At 32.6% G+C, this 21,780-nt stretch overlaps 1 protein-coding gene across 1 annotated transcript in view; it reads left to right on the plus strand.

Moving 5' to 3' along the window:
- ASCC3 (activating signal cointegrator 1 complex subunit 3) overlaps positions 1–21,780 on the plus strand; it is a 259,616-nt gene that overhangs the window by 173,439 nt on the left and 64,397 nt on the right. The window contains exons 33-37 of the mRNA XM_006926271.3: positions 2,275–2,417; positions 17,395–17,532; positions 17,615–17,735; positions 18,718–18,850; positions 19,969–20,094. Coding sequence (XP_006926333.1) covers positions 2,275–2,417; positions 17,395–17,532; positions 17,615–17,735; positions 18,718–18,850; positions 19,969–20,094 — 661 coding nt within the window. The remainder of the gene's footprint in view (positions 1–2,274; positions 2,418–17,394; positions 17,533–17,614; positions 17,736–18,717; positions 18,851–19,968; positions 20,095–21,780) is intronic.

Below are 21,780 nucleotides of genomic sequence, written 5' to 3' on the forward strand. Positions count from 1 at the left end.
GTTCTTGAGTTTAGTTCCTATGTTTTCGTCAATGCATTTTATTGTTTCAGGTCTTATATTCAGGTCCATAATCCATTTTGAGTTAATTTTTGTGTGTGGTATAGACAACAGTCTAGTTTCATTCTTTCACAGGTGGCTTTCCAGTTTTCTCAGCATCATTTATTGAAGAGGCTTTCCTTTCTCCACTGTATATTTTTGGCTTTTTTGTCAAAAATTATTTGCCCATATAAATATGGGTCTACTTCTAGACTCTCGATTCTGTTCCCCTGGTCCGTGTGTCTGTTTTGCAGCCAATACCTATAATTTTAAATAGTAATCAAGTCAATCTAAAAATCCATTAAGGTGTTTTCTTATGGTAGTACCTTGAACATTGTAGATCGTAGCCACAGCAAAAACAAAGTCACATCATCTTTATTTTTTTACCAGAAACCACAAAACTTACTAAATAAGTTCAGTACTTTTTTTGCTTCTGTTTCTGTATTTTGTTTTTTTCTCTTTCTAACAAATTAGGAAAGAAGGAAAGATTTAAGAATAACATTCTTATTTTATAAAGATATGTTTTGTTTAGAATGATAGATCATAGCCACAGCAAAAACAAAGTCACATCATCTTTATTTTTTTACCAGAAACCACAAAACTTACTAAATAAGTTCAGTACTTTTTTTGCTTCTGTTTCTGTATTTTGTTTTTTTCTCTTTCTAACAAATTAGGAAAGAAGGAAAGATTTAAGAATAACATTCTTATTTTATAAAGATATGTTTTGTTTAGGCTGCATAAGGAAATTTACTACATCAATTAAAAATAAGCTTCAAAATAAATTCTCTAATGTGAACTGCTGTTGATTGTGAGGTGACAGTTGTGAGGTGACTTTTTAGCTGCTGTAATTAGCCTTATGACAGAAGCAAAGTATTGATTGTGAACTAGAGACCAATCTTGGCAGTTCAGATTATTTACACCTCCACAGAAGCATTGTACAAAATCACTAATGAACAATAAATCTGCTGTGAGCTGTTCAGGCACACCTGTTCTTGCAGCAGCAAAAATCCATTAAATGTTCAGGTTTAAAAAAGACAGATTCATTCATGATTATGTGTACAAATGATACCAATATTGTACTAATATGTGTATTTTAAACATTGTGTAATATTGTATTTAAATATTATATAATATGATTTATCAAAGCATTGCCATTTATATTCTGTAATCTGGTAAACTGTGAATGAGAAATAAGATGTTATTTTTCATAATATGTATTGTTGAGATTGCTTATATATATTTAAGGAATGTCTGATTGCATATCAATGATTGAAATGAAGCATTTTGTGCTTCACATTTACAAAATCAATAGTAAATAACTGAAATACAAGTATCTCTGGCTGTTTTAAGAGAGCTGGGTAGACATAAGTGTAAATTTTACTTGTGCCATTTTACCATTATTTTGAAGCCTCTGTATAGCAAAGAAACGTCCTTTTCAGTTAGGTCGAATGATTTATGTGGCTCTTTAACGTGTTTTTTTGTTTGTTTGTTTGTTTTCTTGGTTTTTTTTTAGTCTCAAGACCCAGTTTTCAAACTACTAAATTCTGTCTTGTCAACTATCCATGTGCCATCACGCCGATATAGATTCAGTCACGGTGTTCTCTCCAGCTCTCGTCTATACTCTCTTATCTTCCCACTTGAAACCTTACACATACGTTTTTAGAAAAAGAGGAAAACGTTATTCTGGCTTATCTCTTACTATTTTAGTGATATGAACTCTTAATTTTCCATGTACTGGTAGCAGGACAAGAATAAAAGGAATTTTTTTGTGGCTCTTCTTAGAGAGGTTTCATCACCCTGCAGAACTTGACTCTCTCCACATCCCAGGACCAGTTAACTGTAATATCATTTGTTAGGCAAGCAGAAACATAACTCAGAAACAGAAAATACAACCTAAGATTTTGTATCTAAATACAGCTATTAATGGAGAATCTCAGCTTTTAAGTATCATCTTCCTCAGCAGCTCAGAACAGAACTGGGAGCTGACAAAGTTAAATATTCCCTGCCCCAGGCAATAAGTTCCCTTAGGTAGGTCCAGGGACCTTTCCTTTACTATCTTTTCTTAAATATGCTGTTAGATCCATCTAGTAGTTCAAATAATGCTAAATTGCAGAACCAAATTAAGAATTCACTTAAATCATGTACAACATTAGCTTCCATGTATCCATTTGATAACCTAATAAATTCAGATTCCAGTGTAAGTGGCTTACCATTTTATTTTCCACAACTTTTCAACAGCAATTAGAAGCCATTCTCCAGCCAAACCTGTTTTGATATTTGTCTCATCGAGACGTCAAACTCGTCTTACTGCTTTGGAATTGATAGCCTTTCTGGCTACGGAAGAAGATCCAAAGCAGTGGTTGAATATGGATGAAAGAGAGGTAAGCAGTATATTTTATCTCTCCTACACATACTTGTCAGATTAATTGTATTATAGTGTAATGTAAATTACATATTTAATTATGTTTAGTTTTCAGCTATACTAAAAGGTTAGTGCAATGTTACGGAAATTTGGAAAAAAATAAAGGAAAGAAGAAATGCTTAATACTGTCACCTTAACACTATTAATATTTTTATGTATTTTCTTCTAGTATTTTTCCATTAAATATTTATTTTTATATTCATTTTATCCCCATATTTCTTCCTTTTAACATAATCGCCTGTGTATATTTTAATATTCAACTAATTTTTCATAATATTTGGGTGTTCACAGCCCTCTAGGAACTTATAATCAATTTTGTAAAATTAAATTTTTATAAAATATATAATACCGTGACCATTTTTAAAAATTTAGAAAGCTAAGTATGTAAAAATTAAAAGCCGTTTTTATCCTTTAGCTAAGTAATAGCCATCATTAAAATTTTATCTAATTATAATTTTTTTGTCTATGTAATTATATTCTATTATGTAGCCTTTCCATTATTGTTTTCTGCTATACTTAAATAGTCATGCATCTTTATTACTATAGGGTTTTTTAATTAGAATTATTTCCTCAGAGTAGAGTTCTAAGTTTAAAATTAATAGATCAAGTAATTTGGACATTTTTGTAACTTTTTATGATTACTTTCCAAAAAGGCTATACCACCTGATATTGTTACTATTGATGTATGAAATATCAGCAGTATATGAGAGTGACAGTTTTACTACATCCTCATTTGTTATAATTTATTGATATATGATAGATAAAATGTTCGTTCTTTTAATGCTTTAATGTATGCTTTGATTTTTGTGTACTTGAACTTTTTTTCATATATATATATTTAGTAATTGTCTTCTTTTTCCTCTCTTTTATTTCTTCATTCCTTTGGGCTTTATCTGTTGCAGGACAGCATTTTTATTATATATTTGTATGGGCCTTAGCCAATTAAAAAAAATATACACATATAAAATTTTATATATCATTTTTTCTCATCTATATTTCTATATAAATGTGTATATATATGCACACACATATTAATCTTTCATCTGCTTTATTGGTTAATTGTTCTAGTTCATCGGATATCTTTATTTTACTAGCTTTTTACAAATAGAAGATTTTTGATTTTATATGATACAGTCTGTTAACATGATTCTTTGTGATTCCTTCTACTACCTCTAAATGTAGATATTCCTCCTCCCTCCATAGATTTATATTTGGTATATATATATATCTATTATAGTATCCAGTTACAACAGTTTGCATTTCCCCCCACTTCTACTTCTCATGACTCATTTAGGGTTAGTAGACATGTTGGATATTACTGTGTATATTATAGTAATATGTTAACAAATATTAGTTAACCGATAATAGTTAACTAATATTTGAAAATGTTCTTACATAGGACCACAGATTATCTTATTTACTAACAAGTAGCAGACCTCAAAATTAGTTTCATGTAAAAAGAGTCATGTGACTCCTTGATGTAGAGTGAAAGCTATCATTTTATCTTTCAAGTTTCACCATTACTTACTTGATTTTACTTGTATATGTATACTAAATATTTATACAAGATAATAATTTAAAATCAAAATAATTTTGTCAAAATGTTTCTTGTCCTGTGTTATTTACTTGGCGTGCCCCAATAATCACCCTGTTATGTCTAAATAATATCTTGACTTAGGCAAATGTTGAAAAATAAATGTCTGGAATATTGACAGTTTAGTTTATCTTCAACATCGATCTAGGCTTAAATTGTTCTATTCCTAAAAGTGTTTCAAATGGAGACTTTTCTTTGAAGTCAAGGTACAAAGTACATACCTATTAAAGACATTTTGGGATGTTTGCTTGAAGTATGTACATAGAGGCTGAGCATTTAGCACATATGTGCCTCACATTAACCTTAAATGTGAACCTCATGTGCTCGTCCCAGCTACAATATAACTCTAGTACTTTTCTTCCATTTTAATATACAAAACATAAGGAACTATGGACAGCTCAGCCATTGTATAAAATCACTGCTCTGTTTTGTGTTTTTTTATCAACACAAAAATTTATCACAAAGCCTAATTATAAACCATGGAATTTACGTGCATAGTTTCTGCTGTTTTGTAAAGAATTTCACTGCCATAAACGGGACAGCTAGAAATTATGTCATTTTGTTTCACCAAGCCCATCTCAAAACGAAGATAACTCGGACTCTGTTTCATTACTGCCTCTAAAAGCAATCACCTTTAAAATAAAAATTTCAGTGGGTTTGCAACTGATTACAATGCAAATTAGATCTGATTATACCAAAACTTACTATAAAGCAGATGTTTCTATTGTTGAATCCCCTAAAATAATTAACTTGAAATAGGAGGACTTTTTAGCACTTAATCTTTGTAAGAATTTCTTTCCACAACATCCTGGGCTGGAAGTTTAGTGCTATTCCTGTTGCTGCTTTTTGTGCAGTGTCAGATTGGTTTTCTGTGGCAGGACATAGGTACTCTGAGTAGGACACTAGTGTTGACAGCTTGAGCATTCTAAGGTAAGGATGCAGGTTAAGCACAGAAGCAATTATCCTGGCAGCTGTGGAGCAGAGTACCTGTGGAATAGAGCGGCATCAAAATCATCCTGCAGTTGAATAGCATTAAGTTAGGAAGTGTCTCTAGATATGGTGGTAGAAGGGAAGGAGACAAAGAAAGAAAGAAAAGAAAACTCGTGCAATTCCGAAGAAGATGGAAAGAGTATGAGTAAGGAAGAATATACATGTTCTATTATGTTACTTAGCAAAAGTAAGATGAGTTATCCTACTATCTTCTTAACCCAGGAAACTCTCAAAGTAACGTATTAGGACACAGAAAGACTCCTTCAAGTATATTATTGTTGTGAAATTACATTGCAGCGTAAAGAAACCCCGAAAGTTATCTTTCATATTTGACATTATGAAGACTTCTTGCAGTGATTTCAAAAGTTCATGGGCACATACTGCCATGTCATTTAGATTCTCGGTTTGACAGCCACCATTTCCACCAATAACTTCAGACTGTTGTTGGGTCTTTGCATCACTCTCTCAAGCTTCAACTCAAAGATGGAAACGCCCAAATGCCTGAGCTTTTGTCACCAGCATGCAGCAGGATAGGACTATCTCTTCCCCTCTTTGGCCTCTCTTGTAGGAAATGTTCAGTTACTAGCTACAAATAGCAAAGGTCTGCTATATTCTTTAGCTAGCCAAATCCATGCATCCACCATTCTCTCCATACCTACACTTAAAAAAAAAAAAAATCTCCTAAAAATGCAATTCTTGCTCATATATTCCCAATCCACTCATTTCTCCCCAAGGGAAACTACTGAAAATTTCATCATCGACTCCATTAATCTTAGATCTCTTGGTTATATCCAGACACCCTCTGGTTCTTTTGCAATCCCGTCTCAATATTTCTCTAACTAGTAACTAAATTATAAAGTTACCCACAATAATCACATGCTGTATTTAACAGTGGAGGGTAGGGAGAAGAAAGAGAAGCAAAATTAGTTAAAATATATAAAATATGTTACTTAAAATATTAGTGTGTATATGAGATAGCAAGGAAGCAAGGGTAGAGGCCACAGTGTTTGTTTCTGCAACTGCTCAGGGGGTCAGACCTACATCTCCAGTTCATCACCTGTACACTTCTTCAACCAGCTCCTACGCTAACTAATATTCTTTATCCCGTGAAGTAACCAAAACCCACATTCCTGAAACATTGGTAATTGGATTTTTATAGAGCTTTGCTCTGATTAATTTTTTGAATGGATACAGTAGTGTGAAAATATTTCTCTGTGGTCTATCCAAATTTTCTCTCCCCTTAGTGTGGCAACAGCCCAATTTCTTCATCTGGATCAGTCAACTAAATTATACTATGACCACATTTTGCTTGTCCACTCTGTAGCTTGAGAGCCCCAAATGGCCATGTGGCTGTTTCAGCTTCTAAGTAAATTGTAAAATCTCTTGGCTATTAAGCCTCCAAACTAGCAGAGCTAGTTATAGGGAAAGGAAACAAAAATTTTCCAAGTGGTTTATTAGCAACAATTGCAAAAGACATCCATACACATCGACTCCTTGGTTCCTGGAACTGTACATTCTGGCAGTAAGAAAAATAGTATCATCTAATGATTACTAGTTCAGAGCATACACCTCATCCTACAGAATAGCACTCCAGCCTTGCCAAAGTATGTCTCTCAGCTGAGTCATTAATCATAAAGCCAGCTTTTTCTGAGTAATGAGTGACATAGTGAGACCAGTGGATCCCATAGCATCCATTGTCTTATTAATCTTTATGAAATGAGTTCCTCAGTCAGAAACATTATTGTATGGGATATCATAATGATGTGTAAGACATTCAGTAATCCTACTTGAGGTTACTGGCAGAACCTGATGGGCAGGAAAGGAGAATCAAATTCCAGTGTCCATTTTAGATATCATCCTAAATAGATATGCCTTCAGTGACCAAAAGTGTCAAATATAATCTTCATACTACCAAATAGCTCTCTGGTCCCACAGGTAAGGTACTTCATAATGGTCCAGGGTTGTTTGCATTGGTGGCATGTTAGGCACTGAGCAGCAGTAGCAGTAGCTGGATCTGCCTGAGGAAATGACGTTTGCATTGGTGGCATGTTAGGCACCGAGCAGTAGCAGTAGCTGGATCTGCCTGAGGAAATGAAACTCCTTATTTATCCCATGCATAGTCTTCATCTCTTCCATCATTGTGCCACTTAATATATGAACCCATTGCACAAAATACCGAGGCCTGGGAGAGAGGCTGCCTGATTATCTTCAGAGGTGGTCATTTTGCCCACTTGACTATTAACAGCATTTCACACACTGCTGTTAACTTTTTGATAAGCATCTTCATAAGATATAGGTAGTCCGTTATTCTGGGACCAGTCTAAAAGTTCATCCACATAAAACTTCTGGCTTTCTCACCACATGTCCTCCAGTAGCACTCTTGCCAAGCTCCTGATCATTTGGCTAATCCAGTAACTATAGAGCAGAATATGGATCATCAGTTCACATCATCTGTACTTTGCAACAAAGTGACAGGGAAATACTTGACATTCAGCTTTTACTTCTTTCCTTGGAGTCATCCTTGAAAGAGGATGTAATACCACATCAATGTACTTCGTATGGTGCCACCATCTTATTTAACCATTTGTAATTTGTTATTTTCTACTCCCTTAGTCAGCTTCACATACGAAGTACTACATGGGGCCTAGGTAGGTTGAATAGGGATAGTATGGCAAGAATAGTCACACACATGTAGTGTTCATGAATTACTTTTCATGATATTCTTCCATCTGGTCCTTTTACTTCAACTAATGATGTACTACTGCTAGACATACCTAAATACATAACTAAATAGATCAGATAACATCTAGCACATGATCAAAATCTTCAGTTGCAAGGTTACGTGGTATCACATAGTCAAGCATTCTTTCTCTCCTCTCCTTTAAAAAATATCCATAAAATAATAATTCGCTAACTTAAATCAATACATAACTCTTACCAGATTTTGTAAAGTATTCATTTATTTAACATTTGTTGAATGTCTACAACTTACCAAGCATTGTGCTGGCCGACTGATCCCAATTCTCACAGAGCTTAAGTGAAGAAAATATAAATTTTAATATGTATATGTATGATTAAACAAATTAATATCAAAATTTGAAAATTGCTGTGAAGGAAACCAATAAGAAAGGAAATAGAATTAGGAGATGGGAGGTTTCTTTAAATAAAATAATGGTCAGAGAAGACTTCTCTAAGGAGAAGACATTTTAAGTTGAGAACCAAAACATAAGAACACGCTAGCAATACCAAGCATGCTAAAGGAACTGAGATCAGTTCAGCTGGAGCAGATTAAGCTAGGTGGAGAGTGGCACCAGTTAAGTTTGAGAGACAGACAGAAGCCAGCTCTTACAAGGTCTTAGACCCATGCTTAGGGAGCTTGAGTTTTAATTCTAAGTACTATGGGAAGAGAGTCATTGATTCACTTATTAAACAGACATTTATCGAGCTCCTTCTTTGTGTTAGGTAAAATTCCCATCTTATGAAGTCAACATTCTAGTTATGATGTGGTAGATAATAGACATATGTCTACTTGTGATAATTCATGTGGAAAAAAAGAATAAAAGGGTAAAAAGAATAGGGAGTGCTGAGAGTGGTAGTAAAATGTCATACATTAATATAAGTAGAGAATACCTCTCTGATGAGGGTATCTTTGAATGGAGAATTGAAGGAAGCAAAGTAGCAAGCCAAGGAGGTTTCTAAAGGAGGGATGTTCCAGGACATTAAAAGGTGATAGGCTACACAAATTGCATAACGCAATTTACATTTTAAGACCACTTTTGCTGTTTAGTGGAAAGTGGACTGAAGTAGATGTAAGTGGAATTGATGGTGGTGACCTAGGGGTCACATAGGGTGATAACAGTGGGAAAGGAAAGATATGTTTTGGGCTAGATTCAGTAGTACTTTATAATAGACAGTGTATGGAAGTTGAGGGAAAAAAAAGAATCAAGAATGGCTCCACACTTATTAACTCTAAATATTTGGGTAAATAATGGTGTTATGCATTAAAATGGAGAGAACTGAGAGTATAGAATGGAAAGGAAGAAGACAGATTTAAGCTAAAAAAATTATATTTTGGACATGTTAATTCATATGTCTGAAATTTTCAAGTGAAGATTTCAAGGCAATTAAATGAAGGAAGTCTGTAAAACCCACAGAGGGTGTGAGATGAACATATGAACTTGGGAGCATCATGATAGAAGCTGCCTTTAAACTCAGGTGAGTACCTGAGACCCTAAGACAGAGAGTGTGGAGAATCAGAGGGCAGGCCTTAAGGGGCAGGCTCTCTTACTGTGAGCTTAGGCAGAAAATGAGGAGCTGGTAAAAATCACTGCAAAAGTGATGCCAGTGAGAACGAGTGTTCTGAAACACTGTAGAAGAGACGGTTTCGGGAAGGAAGGAGTGCTCGACTGCATCAGATGTTAATGGAGTTAGTGATATAACAGCAGAGAAACACGCATGAGATTTGGCACTTGGATGTCCTGGAAGAACTTGGCAAGCAGAGTCAGTGACATGTTGTGAACAGAAGCCAGTTTGGAATGAGTTGAGGTAAATGGGTGGGAGGGAACGGAAATGGAAGCAAATAGGATATACAACTCCTTCTAGAATCTTTACTATGTAATTTAATTAATGTTAAAATTTAGCACCTAACAAGTATGGTCTGTTGGTTTCCGCCAGATATTCTGCAGTCTGGTCCTACATGCAAGGATGAACAGTGCTAGGATCTGGATGCTTGCCAGCCTGCACTAACAGATAAAAGAGCAGAGGGAACTCCCTTTCTTCTGAGTGGCTTTACTGATTGAAAGCTCGGAATAGTGCCGTTGTTTCGTCACTCACACCTTGGATGAGGTGTCACATCTAGGGTGGAAAAGCAGAACCCTGGCTGAATATCAGACTGTTTTTTAGTCTTGCTTACATTTTCCGTCTCTATTCCTCCATCTTACCAGTTAGCAGGGTTACCCTTTTTGCCTCCACACTAAGGTCCAGGTAGCTAAAAGAAGAGCATGTCAAAGAGAACTTTTTTTTTTGTCCTTAAAAGTGGGGATGAATTAGTGTTCTATAAGGCCTTTTATCCTAAAGGCCCTGCACCAAAATATGTAAGTTGTGTTCTAAAGTGTGCAGTACCACTAGAAGATAGGTGGGTGGAAAGAATCTGGAGAGGGAATAGCTTTCTGACTGGAGCAAGATGTGGAAGGAATACAGATAGAGGTAACATGAAAATCAGAGGAGTATGGAAGATAAAAGTTCCTTGGAACAACAGTATAGTTAAACCTTGTTAGTCTAAACTAATTAGCCAGAAGACTCATTTAAATTACAGTAGTCCTCCCTTCTCAATGACTTTGCTTTCCGAGGTTTTGATTACTCACAGTAACCACCGTCAAAATATATTGTATGGAGAATTCCAGAAATAAGCAATTCGTAAGTTTTAAATTGTACACTGTTCTGAGTAACATGATGAAATCTTATGCTGACCTACTCTTTGTCCAGTGTGTCAATGCTGTATACTCTCCCCAGTTATCAAATCAACTGTCACAGTATTGCAGTGCTTGTGTTCAAACAGTCCTTATTTTACTTAATAATGGTCCTGGAGTGCAAGAGTAGTGATGCTGGCAATTCAGATATGCTAAAGAGAAGCTGTAAATACTTCCTTTTTAAAAACGTATCAGTAACATATATACAATGGAATACTACTCACCCATAAAAAAAAAAGATGAAATATTGCCATTTGCAGCAACATGGATGGATCTTGAGAGTATCATGCTAAATGAAATAAGTCAGAAAGAAAAGAGTGAAGTACTACTTCCTTTATGTTAAAGGTTTGTATGTATCGGAAAACAACATACTGTCCCTGGTTTCAGTCATCCACTGGGGAGTCTCGTAACTTATCCCCCATGGATAAGGAGGACTACTGTACATTGGATGTTTTTAAAGAAATGTGCTAATTAATAATTTTACACAATGCTTCAAAGTGAATTTATGAAAATTGTGTAGCATAGGTGCCCAAAAGGAGTACTTTCATGAAAAGTAAGATTGGTATTATCTGCACATGCTTAATGCTGAGGAATTTTTAGATATTTGAAAAGTTTATCATCTTAAGCTAAACCTAACTCATCCAATCTTATTACAAGTAATGCTTCATAGACTTACAAATGAACTATAGTCTAGCTTTACTCAAAATTATCACAAATTCAGATTCGGTGGTTTCTACTAATGACATTTTGCTATAGTTCTGTGGGGTTTTTTACCCATTTGCTTTTTCATTCGGCATATTTAGATTGACCTCTTTCTATAGGTAAGAATTTAGTACCAGGCTTTGAAGATGGACTTTGAGAATGTTGACTATGAGAAATTAATTTGAGTTTAATTCAGGGCAACTATATTTTCAACTCTAAGGATCTGGTTTTGTTGTTTTTAATCAAACTAAAGTAGATTTGGCTTATACAAAAGTCACACCTCAAGTGATTTTTGTCTTGATCAGGCCTCAGACCTCTTTAACAACTGACTAGTAAAGAAACTATTAGACTCAGAATATTAACTGTCAAAATAGACATTATCTACAGATTTGCTGTATTTGAATTCATTTGGGCCTCGTGGAATAGTTGTATAATTAAGAGCAGCTGTAAGACAGGAGGCTATTCATTTTTTCTTTGCCTGTGATAATAATCATGCATATCCTCTTGAAGAGAGAAGCAAAGCTCTTATTATGCTTAGTAATAATGGGTTTGTTTAGAGTGCTTTATAGTTAACTAAAGGCTTATATTATCTCATTTAATCATGAATTCTTGGAAGATTGTTTGTTATCCCAATTTTACAGCTACAGAAACTGAAACAAAAGAATTAAGTGATTTGCTCATTATCACAAAGCAAATAAGTGGAGCTTTGGAACTTAAAATCAGGGCGGCTGACTCAGAGTCTGTCTTCTTTCACTCCGCCACACAGTAAATGAAATTATACACAACATACTGAGTAGGGAAATTAGAAAAGTCAAAGTGAGAGTGTGTGTAATTTGACATGGATGGAAATACAATAAAGCAGAGTAGAGTCAGTAGCTAAAATATCAAACACAGGCAACCAACAAGAGCTGTGCTATTCGAAATACTAAGAGATGATGTTTTAGTTTATAACAGATAATTTTAGATATTTTTCATTTTGAGGCATAGAAGGGGAGACACTCAATAAAGAATACATAGATTTGCAAATTATCTGCATAGAGTTCTCCAGCTGTGTGACTTTAATATATTACTCATTACTTTAAATCTTACCTGTTTTTTGCATAGAGCCTAAAACAATGAGGCCCAACCTTAAGACAAATGACTGATGCCATTACTTTGAGTAGTTATTTGAATATCCTTCTCATTCATATGGTGATAAGAGAGTAGCATTGTGATTGAGAGCTTGGACTGGGGTTAGGCTTCCTGGGTTCAATTCTGACTGCTCTTTACAAGCTACCTGACCTTCATGGGGTGTTTAACCTCTGACCTTATCCTTTCATCTATAAAAGAATAATAATAATCCTAACCTCACAGGATTGTTGTGAGGATTAAATGCATTAATACATTTAATGTACTTGGAACAGAATTAAATGTTAAATAAATGTTAATGTTTATTACATCGAATAATACCTTATAAACAGGTTCTTTTTGCTGAAAGCTTTGTGGTAAAATTTGATCGTATTTTTATAACCTTTTGTTTGTTATCCTTCTTTAATTCATATTACTATAGTATTTGTTCATTTAAAATGATGCTACTTTAGGAAATTAATTTTATAATGTTCCTTTCATCAGTTTTCTCTGCATTTTAAAAGCTTTTCAATATGTGGAAATGCTCTCCAAGGATGTCTTGGAATCTCAACTCTCCAAAAAAATGGAAATAAGCATAAAAAATATACTCAAAAATAAATATGAAGCACTTACACTGGGATAGCATAGTGAATCAAATTAGAAACATTAATAAAGAAAAATTTTTAATATCTTACAGTCCAGTTTTGATATTACTGTTACTAAGAATCAGGCCAAGCTAAAACTCAAACAATGAAAATAGTATTGTGTGTATTTAGCAGACACAGCAAAGATTCTTTAGATTTCATTTATATAATTTACATATAATTATATGTCTAAATACATAAAAATATTAACAATATGGTGAATTGTTTTGAAATATGGTCATTTTGGATTTCAGAGAGGACAGCAACAGAATATGTTCTGAGGAGTATGGTAAAGTTTGGAAACTTGCTATCTTTAATTAAATTTTTTTATTTCTTTCCTGTTAGTAGAAGAATAGAATGTTCTAAAGTGTTTCTTTCATTTTAGTTTTTTCCCCTTCAGTCTGTGGTGTTTATCATACAGAAGTGTATTTTAAGAAATTAACACTTAGTAATTATGAGGAAATGTTTTGACTTCATTTAACATCTGTACCAGATGTTATATATTTAATTATTTTTCTAAAAAAAGGAAGTCTTGATAACTTTTATTGTTCTTCTGTACAGTGCATCTTTCATTGAACATTTTAGACAATTGATAAGCATTATTCAGTGGCATATGGTCTGAGTCTGACGTGCTTTGAAAAGAGTACAGAGTTCTGATAATGAGGATTCTGTGAAAATGGGAAAACCAGCACAACAGATATGCTTTGAGAAAGTATGGGTTTTTAGCATCTTGAAACAATATATCACACTCAAAGGGACAGAATTGAGCTGCACAATCTGTTAGCTCATTCTTGTCCAATCTGGTCTCCTCCTTTCTTTTGGAGCCAGCATTGTCATCAACTTACTGAATTATATTCTGACTGGAATGTATTTCAGGCACAGAGTAATGTATCTACTTAAATGGAATCCTTTCTTTCTACAAAAGCTTTTTGAGTATAATAAATTTAAAATATAAAAAAATTCTATTAAGTAAAGTAATTGGTTCAACAGTTTACATATGTGCATCCTCCCCCACCACCCTAAAAAAAAAGACCACTACTTGGAGGAACATAGATCTGTTTTTCTTTTATTTATAATATTGAACATTTTTTTTGGTTTAACTAACATGTAATCAGACATATTTCAAAGATCATTCATTGGAAAGATACCTGTGCATTACAACACATGTTAGTTGAACGGAAATGAACTGTGCTTTAAAACTTCCTATATCAAAGTGTTTTAATTGTCATGATTATTCTTTTTAAAATTCTGTATTAGCCTTTCTTAACAAGAATTAAGCCTTAAATGTCCTAAGTTATTCACTATATGTAATAAATGAATTTTTCTCCTAACTGCCTAGAATGATACTCCCTATCCTTGGAAAAATTAAGAAGGTAGTAATTCACATTTTTTTGTGAGGCATAATTCTCTCATGGAATCAAGGTTGAGAAGGACTACTCTATAGTATTCAAAATCATTGAATTTTTTAAATTTGTAATATACTGAATTATGTAAATGAATTGGATGTTACATTAGCACTATATTTATATAAAAGGATTAAATACGATCATTTTGTGAAGTAAGAAGCACACTGCCTTATTACTTACATAATAAGTACTCAAATAATATCTATTACTGTTTTAAACTTTCATTATCTTAAATTCCTGAGAAATTTTGCTTGCATTATGATGCTTTGATCAAGATGAAACTTAGTTTAATCAAAAATTTATATTTTCTAATTTAAACAGGCTGTCCTAGTACTATGTTACGCTTAATGATTGAGTAACATTACTATAAATTTTTTTTATGGTGTTCAAATAACTGAGAATTCATCCACAGTAATCATATAATAAATGAAGTTATTTTTTGTGATTGTCCCCATGAGGATTTTAGGTCAGATAGGCAAATAGTTCTTTTTAATGCGTTGATTTATGTGAAAGTGGGGGAGGGGGAATGAGAAACAGCTAGCCTTCCCTGATGTGAAAGGACAGAATGTTAATGCCTGGCCAAACCTCCTGCCATAGGATCATTTAGGTTTCCTGTGGTAAATGGTACATTACTTTTTGAAGATGATTGGCATTGCAATGAAACACTATAAATTAGACAAGTTATAATAATACACTGTTGTTTAAGTTGTGAAACTGAAAAAAAAAAATCCCTGAAATAATTGTCAGAGCAAGAATATCAGTGAATTAATTCTTGAGGATATAAAGATATTTTATTCAATGAACTATTGAACAAAAAATGGATAATAGGCTATCATTTGAGAATGGCTAACATATAATTTATGGGACAAGGAAGCACCTTTCTTTATAACATGCATTTGTCATCAGCTTCCTTATCCTGTGCTAATTTTAAAGATAAAGTGGATTTATGTTAACATCTCCATATTCTTGCTTAACAGTTTATAAAGTAAATAACACAGGAATATCAGATGACTGTACTGTGACTATGAAACAGAATAAACTGTTTATATATTGCATTCACTTCAGAGAAAATTGGTAAATAAAATTTCTCATGTATATGTCATTAAAATGTTACCTAAGTCTATGCAATGCTTTTTATACATTAATAATTATTACAAAGCCAAACCTCATCTTCCTATTTTTTGGATTTGGGGTATAAAGCCACTTTTCCCACATTGAAAACTTGGAAAGTTTTTCTGACCATTGGAGGGAAAAAAATGAGTAAGAATGAAAACAGTTGGAATGCTTTATTATATGGATATGCTTGTCTTATACTTTTTTCCTAAACTGCAGCAGCCAGCTAAAGTGTCTTTAGATGGAGATTTTATGAGCTACTTATTAGTTTATATACAGCTAGGAGAGTAAGTGTATTGCAAGAATACCTGTGTGTGTTTGAGGTGATTAATAGTAGAAGGGAAAAAGGAAATAAAATCTGAAGACAATGTCAGTTTTTTGATATTTCTATCTCAGTCTTCAGGCTTATAATTATACATGTACCTATTTCCAGGTTCCTCCTCCACTATTGTTTGCTCTTGGACTGTGTTAGTGAAGCTACAGACAACTGAAATGTGTCTTTTTAAAAAATGTTCTTGTATTCTCAAACCACTTATCTCTGCATTACTCCCCTCATTGGAATTGCCCAGAAAAAACTTCCTCATGCTGCACCTTATGTCATCCTCTGCTTTGAGGACTAGTAGAGGTCTATCATTATATAGAGAGAGATTGGGGTTTCTATTTAGTTCTTTACAGGGAGTAAGTCTTGTAAGAAAATAAGATTTGCTGCTTGTTGCCATAAAATCTGTGTTGCATTAAGTATTTTCCATGTAGAATGGAAAGTGATAGAATATTCAGAAAGTATTTATAAAATATGAGTTTCAGAAACCATTTAGTCATGAAAATTTAGTGAGTTTAACTGAGGCTGGATATTAAATCTCTTTTAAAATTCAGAAACTGGAATATGTAAGAATTCTGGATATAATAACATTAGTATTTAAAATAAGTGAGGTAAGGAATTGCTTAACCAGAATTACTAGAATAATTCATTAATTATTTAGGAAAACTAAATTTAGATTTCTGTCATACTTTCTATTATAAAATAAGTTAATTATTTAAACAAAATATAAAACTATAACAGAAGTCGAACTAGTAGACGAATATGTATTTGATCTCAAGATGAGAAAAAGTTTTCTAACCAACAAAACATACGAGATCAATTTAAAAATTTAAGTTCATAAAGTAAAAAAAATAAAAATTAAATGGACAAACAAAAAACGATGAAAGCATTATAGCATATGATACATAAAGACCTATCACAAGCCAATAAGAAAAAAGTCTATCACATCTGCCTAAGAAATGAAAAGATCATTTACAAAGAAAACAGCCAGTAAATCTGAAAAATATATATCTGCGCTATTGATCAAAGAAATGAGAGGTAAACAAAAATAAAACCAGTTTGATTTTTTAAATGATGAAACTGAGACTCAAAAGAGGTTATCTGGCTTGCCCTGAGTCACGAAGGCAGTGAGAAAACCTAAATTTGAACAATTCCTGTGTGTGATGGTGGGATTGATTTTTGTCCATATTTTCTAAATTTTTAGCACTGAGATAAAAAGATAGGAGTCTTTTCCATAACAAATGATGAACAGAGATATTGAAATATTTTATGCAACACTGCATCCCTTTAATAGTTGTTACTTATTAAGGGGATATCCAATCTACTTATCCAATCTACTTATCTACTTATTTTTTTCCTGGAGCATAAAAATAAGATGGATAACATTTAAACTTTAATTTATTTAGAATACATGTTCTCACTAAGTAGATATTCTCTTCAATTAATTTGACTTTAATTGCAACTGTAGATGGGGTATATTTTTAATGCTCATATAGTGTCATAAGCAAAAAGCAAAATTAATGAAATACAGCCTTAATATGAAAATTTAAAAGCCAATGCACCCACATTGTATAACTATGATTTTATTTGCAGATGGAGGACATCATTGGAACACTAAAAGATTCCAACCTGAAGCTTACACTTGCTTTCGGAATAGGAATGCATCATGCTGGACTACATGAAAGGGACCGGAAAACAGTAGAAGAACTCTTTGTAAACTGTAAAGTTCAGGTATTTTTTTTTCCGTGAACAGATATTTAAATGTAATTTAAAAGTTATGTTTTAGTTAAATATAGTGTCTTTTATTTTTTAGGTTCTTATTGCTACAAGTACATTAGCCTGGGGTGTAAACTTTCCAGCTCATTTAGTAATTATTAAAGGAACAGAATATTATGATGGAAAAACAAGACGTTACGTGGATTTTCCCATTACAGGTAATTTTTTTTTAATTTACAGATACTTTAAGCTTCTATTTATTTCTTAATAATTTGAATTTGCATGAATTAAATTTGAGACTGGGTTACATTTAAGCATATGATGAGCAAATTGTAAACTTTTGTTTCCAGTGCAAATATTATTCAAAGTATTGAACTGTTTTATTTATTTTTACTTACCCAGTCTTACATTTACCCAATTTGTTAATAAACATCAAAAGCATAACTAATGGTTTCAAATTCATAAATAGATAGAAGTAAACAACAGTATATTCTTATAACTTATATAATTAGTTACTTGTATATTAGTTACTTAACAAATTATAATTAAACATTATAATGTTTAATTTTAAATTTGTTTCACTGGAAATGATACTTCCCTGGGACTTCTAGAACCAAGGTGCTCATTGCTACAATCTGTTCATGAAGAGGCTATTAACATATTTTAAAACCTGATAAAAGCATTTTTATTGTTTCTAAGGAGAAAAATATAGTCAATGTGTATTTCTATTTGATGAATGCATGTATATATTTTTAAAAAATCGTTACTACTTCAGAGATTCCTGCAGTATAAAAGAGAAAAATACTGTGGGTAGAAGGGTGAGGCCTAAATGGACCCATTATTCATAGGGGAAAAATAATTAAATGACTCTGAAAGCAATTTTTCTATGTGTTACTTTTTCTTGTTTAATTAAAATAATAACTCTTAAACAGCATTTTTAAGCATTTAACTAAATAAACTTTCCTCTTTCTTTTACAAACAGTAAGAGAAAACCTTTTGGGGACTCAATTTTCTGTCATAGTGAATTGATTATTTAATTATTAGGAAACTCAATAGTAGGCATCAGAGATAGAACACATGCTGTTAAGAGATTCTGTTTCTTTTATTATTTTGTTCTGTTGTAGAAACATGCCATAATCCATAAATATACCTTGTGCTATGTGCCACATTGCAGAATACCTCTTGTCCTGTTTTTTATAGATGTACTCCAGATGATGGGGCGTGCTGGGAGGCCTCAGTTTGATGACCAAGGCAAAGCTGTAATTCTGGTTCATGACATAAAGAAAGACTTTTATAAAAAATTTCTTTATGAACCTTTCCCAGTTGAATCAAGGTAAAATTTGCTATAAATTATTTAAAATGAATTCATATAGCAAGTCGATATTTTTGTGGTTATATTTTATTAGATAAAAATCAGTGAAACTAGTTCACAGGAATTATTGGAAGTACAAAAGAAGATATTACAAAAAACTTTAAAATTTGGATCAAATAGTAAAATTATTTTTTTTTAAATTTACTAAAACTGACACAAAAAGAAATGGAGTATCTAGATAGTCTCATCAATCAGAGCAATTGAATCTTAAATTTAAAATCTTTTCACAAAGAAATCTTCTGACCCAGGTGCTTCATTAGTGAATTCTTCATAGTGTTTAAGAAAGAAATAACATCAATCTTACCTGAACTCTTCCTAATAGTAGAAAAGATAGGAATATTTGCCAACTTGTTTTATGACATCAGAAAAACTAAAACCTGAGAAGAAATTTATGAGAAAGGAATGTAACAAAACTCTGTTTCTCATGAATATAGATGTAGAAATCCTAAACAAAACATTAGAAAATCAATTCCAGCAAAGTAAGGAAAGATAATATAGAACAGTTAGGTATAATTTATTCCATAAATGCAAAGATGATTTATTACTTGAAAAAAAATGAATATAATTTACCACATTAGCAGGGAAAAATGAGAAAAATCATGATAACCTCATAGATGTAAGCAAAAAGGCATTTGATAAGATTTCACACCCATTCATAATAAAAAACACTTAGCAAACAGGAATGTGAAGCAATGATTTGTATCTTGATCTGACTTAATTTTTTATCTATTACTGAGTATTCTATATTTATATATTCTTTATTAATGGGCATTTAGAGAGTTTCCAGTTTTTTCCTTTTACATATAATATTGCAATGAAGTATTTTGCTTCTCTATACTAACATATAAATGTTTCTCTAGCAGATGGTAATGGGAAAGTGAAATTGCTATTTGATTTTTCAAATAGATATTGCCAAATTGCCCTTTAAATTGACCGTACGGATTTATACTCTGTCATTTATAAATTGAGAGTAAAACAGCACCTTTTTTTTTTTCATTCAGTTTATTATGGCCATTTTCTCATGTCCTTCAAACGTCCTTTGCTAAAACTATTAATACCTGCATATTTTTGCTATATAGTTTATTAGGAGTGCTCTCCGACCATTTAAATGCAGAGATTGCTGGTGGTACAATAACATCTAAGCAAGATGCAATGGATTATATTACCTGGACTTACTTTTTCCGACGTCTTATCATGAACCCCAGGTAAGTGCAGGGCAACTTTTTAGTTCTGTTTTGCACTAGAAGTAAATATGTTTGAAAGTAATATAATCTTTAAATTCAGATACATAACAAAAATATCAGAACTTTGGACATTGTAGATGTATGAATTTGCCCAGAGAATCAGGTGATATTTCTGATATGATCATAATACATTATGATATATTAGAAAAGGAATAATTGCATGCATTTATTTCTTAGCCTGTTTTAGTTAATTTAGGATATCATCAAAGAGTTTGCTCTATAGTTAGGGAGACAGGACCACTAAAGTCATTAAGAAATGTGCTAAACTACATGGTAATGACTGACTTAGGTGCAGTTGGCTCCTTAAAATGGTAAGATATAAGCATTTAAAAATTAAATCTATATTCCTTAATTCATTTATTAAGTACCTACTATGTGACAGGAACTATTCTAGGCATTTTGAAGATGTATTGGTAAACAATACACAAAAATTTCTGGTTTCACAGCACTCATATTCTTTTAGCAGAGACAGTAAATTTCAAAGTATCTGAGAGGGTAATGAGTGCTTTGAAGGAAAAAAAAAAAGAACAAGGTAAGGAAGACTAGGGGAGCCAGAGAGTGGAGAGGGTGGGGGGAATCTGAATGGGCCTACTTAAAGGTGCTAAAGGGAGAGATGGGGAGATGCTGGTCAAAGGGTAAAGACTTTCAGTTATAAGATAAATAAGTTCGGGGATATTATATATAACATGGTGACTGTAGTTAATAATACTGTATTGTTTTTTAAAAAAGTGCTGACATTTGAACAAAAACTTGAAAGAAATGAAAAGGTTGACCACATGAATATGTAGGGAACATTTTAGGCCAAGAGAACAGGAGAAGCTTTAAGGTAGGCATGACTAGTGTATTCAAGGCACAGCAGGGAAAAGGTGTAGCTGACGCAGAAAAAGCGAGGGGTGGAGAGTAGCATGAAATGAGCTTAGGGATTGCGGGGGTGGTTCAGTGGGGTTACAGGTCATGTGGAACCTTAGAGACCATGGCAAGGACTTTGACTTTCATTCTGGATGAAATGGGAACTAGTGTAGGGGTTTTGAGCAGAAGACTGACATAATCTGTTCACTTCATAAGATAGGTCAATAATAATCATAATGTTTTAAATGATTTAAACTTTTGAAAGACAAATTCTTAGATTCCTTTTTATAAATCCAGTTAAACATGATTTATAAGCAACAGATCAAATCAAAATGATACAGAAAAGCTGAAAATTAAGGATTGAAAGAAGATATGTAGGACAATAACAAAGAGAAAGTAATAGCTATAGAATTACATTCAGACAAAACGAAATTCAAGGCAAAAAAGATTTAAAAAGGACAAAGAAGAATGGTTCATATTGATAACAAGAACAATCACTAAAAAGTTATAGTTTACAAATTTTTAGGTGACTAAAAGCACAGCGTCAAAATATATAAAGCAAAAAGCAATAGAAATCCAAGACGTTAGTTAAATTACAGTTATGTTGAAAGATTATATCTGTTTATATTCTTGTGTGTTTGTGATATGTAAATAAATACATACATGCATATAAAGATATGTATTTATATGTATAAATATGTAGGTACAGATATAGATATATATACACACACACATTAGTTTGTTCAAATATATATAAATACATGTACTGATGTACCATGAAATATAATATATTCTACA

The sequence above is a fragment of the Pteropus alecto genome, unplaced genomic scaffold, assembly GCF_000325575.1.
Source record: "Pteropus alecto unplaced genomic scaffold, ASM32557v1 scaffold7, whole genome shotgun sequence".
In the NCBI taxonomy this organism is placed as follows: domain Eukaryota; kingdom Metazoa; phylum Chordata; class Mammalia; order Chiroptera; family Pteropodidae; genus Pteropus; species Pteropus alecto.